The 15,081-nt window shown below is 42.1% G+C and overlaps 1 protein-coding gene across 2 annotated transcripts in view; it reads right to left on the bottom strand.

The window, feature by feature from the left end:
• WASF3 (WASP family member 3) overlaps positions 1 to 15,081 on the bottom strand; it is a 131,274-nt gene that overhangs the window by 43,980 nt on the left and 72,213 nt on the right. For both annotated transcript variants that reach the window (XM_034936480.3, XM_034936482.3), the window contains exon 3: positions 2,533 to 2,675. In XM_034936480.3, coding sequence (XP_034792371.3) covers positions 2,533 to 2,665 — 133 coding nt within the window. In that variant the 5' untranslated portion in view covers positions 2,666 to 2,675. The remainder of the gene's footprint in view (positions 1 to 2,532; positions 2,676 to 15,081) is intronic.

Genomic DNA, 15,081 nt, shown 5'->3' with positions numbered 1-15,081 from the left:
GCCCTGCACCACAAATGGGAGGGGAAAGCCATCCTGGGCAGGTCAAGAAGCAGCTGCTGCCTCCACCTTGTGGGCCTTGCGGTCTCGCTCATGTTCTTGCTTCTCTTTGTACATCCTTCTTTTGCCTTTCCTCATCAACTGGCTTCCTTCTGCTTCCTCCCGGGTTCAGCCCCCTCCACAACTCTGCCTAACCGGTGGTCATTACGGCTTTTTCACCCCCAGATGACATTTTAGCAGTAGGTCTCATAAGAGACTAGCAAATTCACTGCATTTCTTAGTTCGAACTTCCTGAAAGGATCTGACTGACCCAGCTCATCTTTTCCATCCAGACACATGGGTGTCTAATTTTGTGGGTCATCTCTGGTGCTTACCGGAAGCACAATCTCTCGGGTGATTCCTAGCATCCTGTTTTAAAGCTCCCCAAGTGACTCTGATAGAGAAGCCAGGTTGAGATGCACTGCAGTAGCGTAACTCAGAACTGACTATCCACTAGGCAGGTTCCCAGCCCTGGTCCAATCATGAGGCTACAGTGGATAGGGTGGTACAAAACACAACCAAAGCTAGAGTGGTTTCCTATTGCTGTTGTATCAAATTACCACAAACATAACAGCTTAAAATAACACCAATTACTATCCTACAGTTCTGGATGTCAGAAGTCAGAAACAAATTTCACTGGGCTAAAACTAATGTACAGGCAGATCTGTGTTCTTTCTGGGGACTTCAGGAGAGAACCAATTTCCTTGCCTTCTCCAGCTTCTCCAGTCTGCCTGCATTCCTTGGCTCATGGCCCCTCTTCTTCCATCTTCAAAGCCAGCAATGGCAGTTGGGTCCTTCCCACATCACATCACCCTGGCACTGATTCTTCTACCTCCCTCCTTTCCCATTTAAAGAACCCTTGTGGATTATACTGAACCAAACCAGATAAACCAGGGTAATCTCCTTCTCTTAAAGTAAGCTGACCAGCAATCCTAATTCCCTCTTACACGTAACATAACACATCCACAGGTTCCAAGGATAAGGACATGGACATATCCGGAGGGGCTATTACTATTCTATTTACCACAAGGGCCATGTAGAACGAGGCATACTGTGTGGGCAGATTCACTTACAGGAGACTGTGGCCAAGCAAACACCATAAACACAACACAACACTCCGCCGATTATTACAGCATGAGATACAGATTGATTATTAAAACTCTGACAGTTTATGTCGGCTTTCATCACTTACACTTTGTGCCAACAGGCATTTCAGCCATAAAAACAAGAGACTAAAAGCATTCCTACAAAAATAAATACACACAAAAACAATTTTACCCTTCAATAATTTACAAGCAGTCTTCATGTAATTATGTGAATTTGTATATTTTTATCAATTACCACTACCAAAAGTCAATCATAAGAGCTTAGATTCCAGAAAAATTTTATTTTAAAAAACATTTTATGTAATTTCTTTACATACTTTTGCCTTAGCTAATGATTATAGATATTATTAAAAATATATCCGTAACAATACAGTACAACTCTATTAAAGAAACCAATACTTACCTGCAGCGTTTCTTCAAAATAAATAAAAGTAGTTGAGTTAAAAAAAAATTTGCCCTTTGCTTGAGGCTACCAATATGAGACATTTCATGGAAGATTTTCTAGTTATTAACAGAGTTTCTGAAAAATTTAACTGTGAAAACCTGTCACCAAAAATGCCACATAAACCACCTAAACTGAAAAGGAGCAGGATGAAGTGAGAAAACAAGATCACAAAATAAATGTAAAAGTTTGGGGGAAAATAGTGCAACTTCAAAAAGCTTTGAAGGAAAAAGCATTTTCATGCATATTTGAGTCTTATAAAATATTCTTTGGATATTTAATATTAATATTCAAAATGAGAATAAGAAGCAGCCTTTTCTTCCTAGCTTGCATTTGCCATACATCTATGCATGCCAATATATACATGGTACCATATACATATAATAACCAGCTGATCTGTTCACCTCAATGCGGAAGTCAGTATCTGCATTTTAACTTTTAGTAGGTTAAAATCAGCAAATCTATTGTTTGGCTTTATACTATGGTTCATTTGGGATGTTATTCAATCAACAGATATTTATTAAGTAGGTACTATGTGCCAGGCATATTACAGGTGTTAACTAGTTTTCAATCTACTACACTTAAAAAACAAAACAATTGGTCCTATTCAAGTTTAACAAAATAATTCATAATAATTGATAGTTTAAAAAAATTACCAATTATCTTCATTTTCAAAAGCTTTTAAAAATTAACACTATTTTAAATCTGTACATTTGATCTCATCTAATAATTTGTGAGTTGGTAAGAGCATCACATCTTCATTGCCTGAAGTTAAGCATCACAAGCCCAGTACAGGTGCAGTGGTCAATTTCATACTGGAAAATACAGAAGGAGAAAGGATCTTTTCCTTAAAGCTGCAATCTCTTCTTTGGACAATCATTTAACTATTAAAATCAATTTGCTAACAAAAAGTTAATGTCATTGGTAATCAGAAAAAAGATGGCTTACTCAGACTGCTCAGCTGGCGTATGATAGCGGCAAGAGTACTATTGGTTACACATTCAAGTTCGCTGGTAATCCCTTCAGGCAGAGCTCCCCGGCACAAGTGCCGGGGCTCAATGTTCCTCTTCACTAAAGGCATGGTTCACAATCTGAAAATTGAAAACACATTCTTTATAAGCTCATATTCACATTTTAACAAATCTGGAATTTTAATTCCCTTGAAAATTGACTATTTTCCAGGAATTTTCATTATCCTAAAATTTCTATGTGACAGAATCAGCTAAAATGCAACAAACAGTGAATTACTTTAGTGAGTTTTATAGAGCCTGAAGGTACATGTATAGTATAATCTCACTTCATAGAAAAATAATATATTCCATATTTCTGACTTCTCTCTTCACTGAAATGAGGAGAGAGAGGAAAGGCAAAAAGTCCACATGTATCAAGAGCAAGAGAGGAGACACAAGCCACAAACCTGAAGACCACTTAACCAGATTAAGAGACAGGAAAGGCCACCATCATGACATCACCCCAGTTGTCCCACAGAACTGGTGTTTATGGTTTCTTTGAATAAACATAGAAATTGACCCTCCGAGTCTTGAAGCCTGAGGAAGTTACATTTGTCTTATCTGAACTGCTTTCTCAGGCAACCATCCATCAGGCCTTCCAGGTAGTATTAAAAAACTAAAACTTACTAGATCATCTCATCTGGACCATGAGAAGTCAGACTCCTCACCCATCATGACTGCTTAAGACCACCTGTTCCCTGTTGACCAACTCCTCTTCCTTATCTCTCCCTAATTCCTGTTTTCTCACATATAGTTACCTTTCTTCCTGCTACATAAACCCCTAATTTTAGTAGGTCAGGAGGATGGATTTGAGGCTTATCTCCATCTCCTGAGCTATAGCACCCAATCAAAGCTTTCTTCCCTGGCAACACTCATTGTCTCAGTGATTGGCTTTCTGTGTGGCACACAACTGGACCTAGACAAACCTCTGGCATTTTGGTACACCTAGGCTGCTAACTGGGGGCAGCAGGTGAATGTCCCCATTTACCAACCCAAGCAAGTAAGCCCACCTGAGCCACAGAACCTTCTCCCTCCCTACAAAAGGCTCAGGAGTAGGAGGCACCAGGTAAGTGCGAAACGGGAATTGAGGGGAGATAAAACAGGAGGGGTGGCTTTTAAAACTCCTTTTAAGAATGCCTTCTCCCTTCCTGGGCTGTCTTCCTCCACCCAACCCAGGATGTTTTACTCTCTGGAAAAGAAAGGTAAATTAAAGAATTTGAACTTGGGACTCTAGGCATAGCTAAAGGTAGGGGAGGAAATGTACTGGAAACAGGAATACTAAATCAAAGTCTACAATGACTGGTGAGACAGCTCCCCAACCTCTTGTTCCACTTGGCTCCTAGAACACAGGCAGCCTGGCTTTTACTCCCATCCAAAAACACTGGAGCATTCCTTCCTGGGGAATGTTTGAAGAGAAAAGATCTACAAATATGAACACTGGGGAGGGAGGCTTTCCCCTGTTGAAACTGCCACCCAGGCAGTAACACCTGTCAAAATCTCCCCAAGCACCCAGAGTGCACCAGCTTTTAGTGCCTCAGACTTAAATAAGAGTCAAGAATCACCAGACACTTCAGAAAAGCCTTCTCCAACATCCTAGGCATCCCTTTCACCCCTCTCTCACCCCTCTCCTCAAAAAGGAGATGATATGCTGGGCTCAGTGGCTCAAGCCTATAATCCCAGCACTTTGGAAGGCCAAGGTGGGTGGATCACTTGAGGTCAGGAGTTCGAAACCAGCCTGACTAACATGGTAAAACCCCATCTCGACGAAAAATACAAAAAAAAATTTAGCCAGTCGTGGTGGCACATGCCTGTAATCCCAGCTACTCAGGAGGAGGAGGCAGGAGAATCCCTTGAACCCAGGAGGCAGAGATTGCAGTGAGCCAAAATCGTGGCACTGCACTCCAGCCTGGGTGACAGAGTGAGACTGTCTTAAAAAAAAAAAAAGAAAAAAAAAGAGATGATAAATAAAATCTTAACTTCCTACTTAAGGAGTTTATAGAGTTTCAAACCTCCTAATCATACAACCAGCCTCATCTTCATACAATACTAGAAAATCCAATGACTGGAATATATTTTCATTTTGACAAGATTACTGATATAGTTTGGATGTTTGTTCTCTCCAAATCTCATGTTGAAATGTGATCTCAGGTATTGAAAGTGGGGCCCAGTGGGAAACTTTTGGATCATGGGGGTGGACAGCTTGGTGCCATCCTCCCAAGGTTACTAATTCCAATAGATGGAAAACAACTCACCCAAGAGGGCCCTCTTCAAAATGCAAACCAACCAATCCAGAGCCCACACACCTATCACACCTATCACCTCCTCGATGTGGCTCTCACACTCCTAGCCACTACCCACCTGCACATCACCCCATGGCCAAACTACTAGACAAGTAGAAACAGCCCCCAAGCTGAGAGCCCACTGAAATTATTCAAACCCGCCAATCCTGACTCTGCTTCCCCTTTGTCCACTCCTTCCCACAGAAACCACAAAAAAGACTCCGGCCCACAGTTCCCCCTCCCGCTCTGCCTCCTGAAGGACCCTGTGCTTCCTATGTGGCCCTGCGTGGTGTGCTGTGACCCCCTCCTCTTGGGAACTGTAACAAGCTATCTTTTCTATGGCAATTGTCTCCTAATCTGTTGACCTCACTATACCTCACATTTTCTATAAATACACTCTATTTTAGAGCAACAGGGAGCTCTGAGAGGGATTTGGAAGGGACAACATGTCGGCACTTCATTCATTTCCCCATTAACCATCCCAAGCAAACTGTAGGGGTCTCTGTGCCTGGCAGAGGCAGGACTCACAGTTGTCTTCTTCCCAGATGAACTATGAGCTGCCTGAATTTGGGACTGAGTCCATGAATTCCGTGTTCCCCACAATGCCCTGAACAGCCCTTGACACAACCTGATTATTCAAAAAATGTTTGCTGATTGTACAGCCATAGACATTTACATATATATTTCTCTTTGGCCTTCCCTTGGGGTACTTCATATATTGTTGTTGCAGTATTTCAGCTTTGACTAATTAATCCCCAGCCTTCATTTCTCATGTTCATTAAACCTCTATTTGGAACTCCTATGCCTGTATAAATACAAAAGACAAGAGAGAGAGGCCATGCTACCTGTCTACAACTTCAGAAAAGAGGGCTTTGCAGCTCTTCTTTAAAGTTCTAATAATGTAGTAATGATTTTTATGGTTTTCAAATTCAGTGTCAATTACTTGTCTTAGTTTAGTGGTGCTATACAGAGTACCTGAGACTGGGTAGTTTATAAAGAAAAGAGGTTTATTTGGCTTATGATTCTGGGCACCTGCACCTGGTAAGGGCCTCAGGCTGCTTCCACTCATGGTGGAAAATAGGAGGACAGTGGGTGTATGCAAAGAGATCACATGGTGAGAGAAGAAACAACAGAAACCAAGGAAGCCAGACTCTTTTTAACCACCCACCCTCACAGGAAGTAATCCATTCCCACAAGAGTGAGAACTTACCACATAGGGAAAGCACTAATCTATTCATAAGAGATCCCACTAGGCCATACCTCCCAACATCTGGGGGATCAAATTTCAGTATCAGTTTTGATGGAGACAAACTGCATCCAAACCATAGCGTACTCTAACAAATGTATTCTTCTCCCAGACAGCTTTTATCATCTCTAACACTAACTCAGTTTTGAATAAATTAAAGAGCGAGGAAGAGTCAAAGGAAAAAATGCTGGGTCAGTGATTACCCTTGAAAATACTTTGCAATTACAAAAACAAACATTTAATGAACTAATCCAGTTAGTCACCAACAGAATACTTAAGTACGCCTCTTGATTCCTTTATTGGAAGAACTATGACCCATCCAAATCATTCTTCAAAGTCAGTCTGTCTGTGAAGAATAAAACAATGATTGCTAATAAAATGTTTAGGACTATTAGAGGTTATATAAAGTATTAGTGTTAGGTCTGTAGTTTGTCCAGCTTTTCTGGGAAATGTCTCAGTTTAGAGAGATAAAACCTGGTTCACCTAACTGTGAACTAGATCCCAGACATGGCTGAAACTGGGCCAGGGTCCTTCCCTAAGAATTTGGAGGTGGGACTATGCTATCCAGCTTGGTCTGGCTGCTCTCTTCAACTATGGAAATGGATAACTCCCACCACATGAAATGGAGAATAACAAAACTAGTCTGCAGCAAGAAATGAGGATGAAATAACCGAGAAAAGTTGACAAAGATGAATTGAAGACAAGAACTCCTCATCGGCTCTGCTGAATCTCCCTTAGACCTCATGGCAGACTAGGAAAGCTCGCTAACACCCAACCCCCTCTCCTCCCCACTGCAAGAGTCTGGTTTGCACTGTGGTTTGATGGCTCTCTCAGCCTCCCCAGTTTCTACCCCCTTTTCTTTCACATAGGTGGTATCCTTAATCAAATCCTGTAGCTGTGATCCCACCTTGGTGTCTGTTGCTCAGACCCAGACAAACCCAAGTGCCCTGAGAATGATCTGAGAAAGCAGGTGGTGAGATGGGGGATCTGGGACATGCTCACAGACCACTCTGCAGTTGAGGATGCCATCCTGATAGGAGGGTAGTCCCTGGCACAGGTCATGGCTCGACTGCTAAAGATTACAGTGACGGTGACCTGGAAAATGTCCAAATGAAGGGATACCTTTCATGTCCAAGGCAATAATGCAGATTCAGTGGAAAAATTCCAGAAAAGCAGTGGAGTTGGCTAGTCAGTGCTAAAATTGTACTAATGCCCTGCATAAGGATAACGGGATACTGAACTGCAGTTAACAAGCAGTTAACAGCTAAATGTGAGGGCAACAGGGCCTTCCTAGTGGGTACAAAGCAGTCTTTGCCACCATCTGAATTGGATGGGCAGACAGAATGAAAAGCTGTGGGTTTCCCATTTCCAAGGTCCAATTGTGAGAGTAAGAGCTGGAAATGTTTAAATCTCAGCCAAGGCAAGTGAAGTATGCAGGTCTGGGCCCTAAGAGAGAAAACCCAGCATTCTGAAAACTGGGATGGGGAATTCTAGATGAATGCCTATGATATTGTTGAGTCTAAACAACCTACCTGCAAGTCCCTCAATTGGGACTCTCTGGGTTTGCACTTGGCTGAGCTGGAATATGCTGCAGAGGCCTCTCCCCTACAGGGCAGCAGGTACCCTCCCCCTGCAGGCATTACATGCAACTCTTCTTTCTGGATGCTAAGTTGATAACAAAATACGAATTCCAGCAACAACCTAGCTGTGAAAGTGCTGGGCCTAAGAGAGGAAAGAGAGCAACACCGTCATGCTGACTGGACAGACTAAGCACAGGGTGGCTAGCACACAGGAGCCCTTGGTAAGACACACATGCTCCAGAGGGTGGCAGATAAGCCCTATGAAGATTCAGGGTCTGGCAACTGCGGTGAAGTTCTGAGGCACCCGGTGCTCAGAGGCATGCTGGGTATCTCCTCCTAAGGAAAAGACAATTTGTTATATCTTGCATCCCCCAATGCTGAGGAAGCCCAGTGCTGATTAGGTTGGGTTCTGGGGGCAACACACCTGTGATGGCTCTGGTCTACAGACTGCATGACACGGCAGCTGCCAGTTTTGAGTGGGGCTCAAGGCAAGAAAGGACCCTTCAGCAGGTCTAGGCTGTGGTGCAAACAGCCTGGCTGCTAAGGCTGTATGACCCAGCAGAGATATTGGTGGTAAAAAATAAAAATAAGTTCTGTTCCAAGATGGCCGAATAGGAACAGCTCTGGTCTGCAGTGCAGCTCCCAGCATGATCGACGCAGAAGACGGGTGATTTCTGCATTTCCAACTGAGGTACCTGGTTCCTCTCATTGGGACTGGTTGGACAGTGGGTGCAGCCCATGGAGGGCGAGCCAAAGCAGGGCGGGGCATTGCCTCACCCAGGAAACACAAGGGGTCAGGGGATTTCCCTTTCCTCGTCAAGGGAAGCCATGACAGACTACCTGGAAAAACAGGGCACTTCCGCCCAAATACTGCGCTTTTCCCACAGTCTTAGCAACCAGCAGACCAGGAGATTCTCTCCCGTGCCTGGCTCGGTGGGTACCACACCTGCGGAGCCTTGCTCACTACTAGTGCAGCAGTCTGATATCAACCTGTGAGGAAGCAGCCTGACAGGGGGAGGGGCATCCGCCATTGCTAAGGCTTGAGTAGGTAAACAAAGCAGCCGGGAAGCTTGAACTGGGCGGAGCCCACCACAGCTCAGCAAGGCCTACTGCCTCTATAGACTCCACCTCTGTGGGCAGGGCATAGCTGAATTAAAGGCAGCAGAAACTTCTGCAGACTTAAAAGTCCCTGTCTAACAGCTCTGAAGAGAGCAGTGGTTCTCCCAGCATGGCGTTTGAGCTCTGAGAACGGACAGACTGCCTCCTCAAGTGGGTCCCTGACCCCCATGTAGCCTAACTGGGAGACACCTCCCAGAAGGGGCTGATAGACACCTCATACAGGCGGGTGCTCCTCTGGGATAAAGCTTTCAGAGGACGGATCAGGCAGCAATACTTGCTGTTCTGCAATGTTTGCTATTCTGCAGCTTCCGCTGGTGATACCTAGGCAAACACGGTCTGGAGTGGAGTGCCAGCAAACTCCAACAGACCTGCAGCTGAGGAACCTGACTGTTAAAAGGAAAACTAACAAACAGAAAGGAATAGCATCAACATCAACAAAAACGACATCCACATGAAAACCCCATCTGTAGGTCACCAACATCAAAGACCAAAGGTAGATAAAACCACAAAGATGGGGAGAAAGCAGAGCAGAAAAGCTGAAAATTCTAAAAACCAGAGCACGTTTTCTCCTCCAAAGGATCACAGCTCCTTGCCAGCAATGGAACAAAGCTGGACGGAGAATGACTTTGACGAGTTGACAGAAGTAGGCTTCAGAAGGTCAGTAATAACAAACTTCTCCGAGCTAAAGGAGCATGTTCTAACCCATCGCAAGGAAGCTAAAAACCTTGAAAAAAGGTTAGACGAATGGCTAACTAGAATAAACAATGTATAGAAGAACTTAAATGACCTGATGGAGCTGAAAACCATGGCACAAGAACTTCATGACGCATGCACAAGCTTCAATAGCTGATTCAATCAAGTGAAAGGAAAGATATCAGTGATTGAAGATCAAAATAATGAAATAAAGTGAGAAGACAAGTTTAGAGAAAAAAAGTAAAAAGAAACAAACAAAGCCTCCAAGAAATATGGGACTATGTGAAAAGACCAAATCTACGTTTGACTGGTGTACCTGAAAGTAACAGGGAGAATGGAATCAAGTTGGAAAACACTTTTCAGGATATTATCCAGGAGAACTTCCCCAACCTAGCAAGGCAGACCAACATTCAAATTCAGGAAATACAGAGAACACCACAAAGATACTCCTCGAGAAAAGCAACCCCAAGACACATAATTGTCAGATTCACCAAGGCTGAAATGAAGGAAAAAATGTTAAAGGCAGCCAGAGAGAAAGGTCGGGTTACCCACAAAGGGAACCCCATCAGACTAACAGTGGATCTCTGGACAGAAACCTTACAAGCCAGAAGAGAATGGGGGCCAATATTCAACCTTCTTAAAGAAAAGAATTTTCAACCCAGAATTTTATATCCAGCCAAACTAAGCTTCATAAGTGAAGGAGAAATAAAATCCTTTACAGACAAGCAAATGCTGAGAGATTTTGTCACCACCAGGCCTGCCTTACAAGAGCTCCTGAAAGAAGCACTAAACATGGAAAGGAACAACCAGTACCAGCCACTGCAAAAACATGCCAAATTGTAAAGACCATCGATGCTATGAATAAACTGGATCAATTAACAGGCAAAATAACCAGCTAACATCATAATGACAGGATCAAATTGTCACATAACAACATTAGCCTTAAATGTAAATGGGCTAAATGCCCCAATTAAAAGACACAGACTGGCAAACTGGATAAAAAGTCAAGACCCATCAGTGTGCTGTATTCAGGAGACCCATCTCACATGCAGAGACACACACAGGCTCAAAATAAAGGGATGGAGGAAGATCTACCAAGCAAATGGAAAGCAAAGAAAACAGGGGTTGCAATCCTAGTCTCTGATAAAACAGACTTTAAACCAACAAAGATCAAAAGAGACAAAGAAGGCCATTACATAATGGTAAAGGGATCACTTCAACAAGAAGAGCTAACTATTCTAAATATATATGCACCCAATATAGATGCACCCAGATTCATAAAGCAAGTCTTTAGAGATCTACAAGGAGACTTAGACTCTCACACAATAATAATGGGAGACTTTAACACCCCACTGTCAATATTAGACAGATCGAGACAGAAGGTTAACAAGGATATCCAGGACTTCAACTCAGCTCTGCACCAAGTGGACCTAATAGACATCTACAGAACTCTCCACCCCAAATCAACAGAATATACATTCTTCTCAGCACCACATCACACTTATTCTAAAAGTGACCACATAATTGGAAGTAAAGCACTCCTCAGCAAATGTAAAAGAACAGAAATCACAAGAAACTGTCTCTCAGAACACAGTGCAATCAAATTAGAACTCAGGATTAAGAAACTCATTCAAAACCGCACAACTGTGTGGAAACTGAACAACCTGCTCCTGAATGACTACTGGGTACATAACGAAATGAAGGCAGAAATAAAGATGTTCTTTGAAACCAATGAGAACAAAGACACAAATATCAGAATCTCTGGGACACACTTAAAGCAGTGTGTAGGGGGAAATTTATAGCACTAAATGCCCACAAGAGAAAGCAGGAAAGATCTAAAATCGACACCCTAACATTACAATTAAAAGAACTAGAGAAGCAAGAAGCAACAAATTCAAATGCTAGCAGAAGGCAAGAAATAACTAAGATCGGCCGGCTGTGGTGGCTCAAGCCTTTAATCCCAGCACTTTGGGAGGCCGAGGTGGGCGGATCACCTGAGGTCAGGAGTTTGAGAACAGCCTGACCAACATGGAGAAACCCCACCTCTACTAAAAATACAAAAAATTAGCCGGACGTGGTGGCACATGCCTGTAATCCCAGCTACTCAGGAGGCTGAGGCAGGAGAATTGCTTGAACCCGGGAGGCAGAGGTTGTGATGAGCTGAGATGACGCCATTGCACTCCAGCCTGGGCAACAAGAGCAAAACTCTGCCTCAAAAAAAAAAAAAAAAAAAAGAAATAACTAAGATCAAAACAGAACTGAAGGAGATAGAGACACAAGAAATCCTTCAAAAAATCAATGAATCCAGGAGCTGGTTTTCTGAAAAGATCAACAAAATTGATAGACCACTAGCAAGACTAATAAAGAAGAAAAGAGAAAAGAATCAAATAGACACAATAAAAAATGATAAAGGGGGTATCACCACCAATCCCACAGGAATACAAACTACCATCGAAGAATACTATAAACACCTCTACGGAAATAAACCAGAAAATCTAGAAGAAATGGATAAATTCCTGGACACATACACCCTCCCAAGACTAAACCAGGAAGAAGTTGAATCTCTGACTAGACCAATAACAGGCTCTGAAATTCAGTCAATAATTAATAGCCTACCCACCAAAAAAAGTCCAAAACCAGACAGATTCACAGCCTAATTCTACCAGAGGTACAAAGAGGAGCAGGTACCATTCCTTCTGAAACGATTCCAATCAACAGAAAAAGAGGGAATCTTCCCTAACTCATTTTATGGGGCCAGCATCATCGTGATACCAAAGCCTGGCAGAGACACAATAAACAAAGAGAATTTTAGATCAATATCCCTGATGAACTTCAATGTGAAAATCCTTAATAAAATACTGGCAAACCAAATCCAGCAGCACATCAAAAAGCTTATCCACCATGATCAAGTCAGCTTCATGCCTGGGATGCAAGGCTGGTTCAACATATGCAAATCAATAAACGTAATCCATCACATACACAGAACCAACGACAAAAACCACATGATTACCTCAATAGATGCAGGAAAGGCCTTTGACAAAATTCAACAGTCCTTTGTGCTAAAAACTCTCAATAAACTAGGTATTGATGAAACGTACCTCAAAATAATAAGAGCTATTTATGACAAACCCACAGCCAATATCATACTGAATGGGCAAAAACTGGAAGCATTCCCTCTGAAAACCGGCACAAGACAAGGATGCCCTCTCTCACCATGCTTATTCAACATAGTATTCGAAGTTCTGGCCAGGGCAATCAGGCAAGAGAAACAAATAAAGGTATTCAATTAGGAAAAGAGGAAGTCAAATTGTCCCTGTTTGCAGATGACATGATTGTATATTTAGAAAACCCCATTGTCTCAGCCCAAAATCTCCTTAAGCTGATAAGCTACTTCAGCAAAGTCTCAGGATACAAAATCAATGTGCAAAAATCACAAGCATTCCTATACACCAATAACAGACAAACAAAGAGCCAAATCATGAGTGAACTCCCATTCACAATTGCTACAAAGAGAATAAAATACCTAGGAATCCAACTTACAAGGGACGTGAAGGACGTCTTCAAGGAGAACTACAAACCACTGCTCAACAAAATGAAAGAGGACACAAACAAATGGAAAAACATTCCATGCTCATGGATAGGAAGAATCAATATTGTGAAAATGGCCATACTGCCCAAGGTAATTTATAGATTCAATGCCATCCCCATCAAGCTACCAATGACTTTCTTTACAGAATTGGAAAAAACTACTTTAAAGTTCATAAGGAATAAAAAAAGAGCCCACATTGCCAAGACAATCCTAAGCAAAAAGAACAAAGCTGGAGGCATCACGCTACCTGACTTCAAACTATACTACAAGCCTACAGTAACCAAAACAGCATGGTACTGGTACCAAAACAGAGATATAGACCAATGGAACCGAACAGAGGCCTCAGAAATAACACCACACATCTACAACCATCTGATCTTTGACAAACCTGACAAAAACAAGAAATGGAGAAAGGATTCCCTATTTAATAAATGGTGCTGGGAAAACTGGCTAGCCATATGTAGAAAGCTAAAACTGGATCCCTTCCTTATACCTTATACAAAAATTAACTCAAGACAGATTAAAGATTTAAATGTTAGACCTAAAACCATAAAAACTCTAGAAGAAAACCTAGGCAATACCATTCAGGACATAGGCATGGGCAAGGACTTCAGGACTCCATGAGTCCCTGTGCAGTAATATCAAAAGCAATGGAAACAAAAGCCAGAATAAACAAATGGGATCTAATTAAACTAAAGAGCTTCTGCATGGCAAAAGAAACTACCATCAGAGTGAAGAGGCAACCTACAGAATGGGAGAAAATTTTTGCAATCTACTCATCTGACAAAGGGCTAATATCCAGAATCTACAATGAACCAAACAAATTTACAAGAAAAAAACAACCCCATCAAAAAGTAGGCAAAGGATATGAACAGACACTTCTCAAAAGAAGACATTTATGCAGCCAACAGACACATGAAAAAATGCTCATCATCACTGGCCATCAGAGAAACGCAAATCAAAACCACAATGAGATACCATCTCACACCAGTTAGAATGGCAATCATTAAAAAGTCAGGAAACAACATATGCTGGAGAGGATGTGGAGAAATAGCAATGCTTTTACACTGTTGGTGGGAGTGTAAATTAGTTCAACCATTATGGAAGACAGTGTGGTGATTCCTCAAGGATCTAGAACTAGAAATAGCATTTGACCCAGCGATCCCATTACTGGGTATATACCCAAAGGATTATAAATCATGCTACTATAAAGACACATGTACACGTATGTTTACTGCGGCACTATTCACAATAGCAAAGACTTGGAACCAACCCAAATGTCCATCAATGATAGACTGGATTAAGAAAATGTGACATATATAAACCATGGAATACTGTGCAGCCACAAAAAAGGATGAGTTCATGTCCTTTGCAGGAATATGGATGAAGCCAGAAACCATCCTTCTCAGCAAACTATCACAAGGACAGAAAACCAAACACTGCATGTTCTCACTCATAGGTGGGAATTGAACAATGAGAACACTCAGACACAGGGCAGGGAACGTCACACACCAGGGCCTGTCGGGGGTTGGGGGGCTGGGGGAAGGACAGCATTAGGAGAAATACCTAATGTAAATGACGAGTTAGTGAGTGCAGCAAACCAACATGGCACATGTATACCTATGTAACAAACCTGCATGTTGTGCACATGTACCCTAGAACTTTAAGTATAAAAACAAAACAAAACTTAACAACAGTAAAACTCATCATGCCTGAGAGCCATGATTACTAGCTATATTAAACATTATTGCTGAGGTAAAAACATTTACAGGATAATTAAAATGCCCCTTTTCAAACATGTTCCTTACAAAATAAATGCCCTGAGACTCAAAAAATAAATAAATAAAAATAAAAGAAAAATTTAAAAAATAAGGAAAACAGGACAATATGGAGTTTGTGGCAAGCTCCAGCAGGAGAATCAAAGGCAAGGCCCTAGGACCTGCCATCACATCAGAGTATTAAATGTACTATATTACCAAGA

This window comes from Pan paniscus, chromosome 14, assembly GCF_029289425.2.
Source record: "Pan paniscus chromosome 14, NHGRI_mPanPan1-v2.0_pri, whole genome shotgun sequence".
NCBI lineage: Eukaryota > Metazoa > Chordata > Mammalia > Primates > Hominidae > Pan > Pan paniscus.
This window is presented reverse-complemented; position numbering and strand designations above follow the sequence as displayed.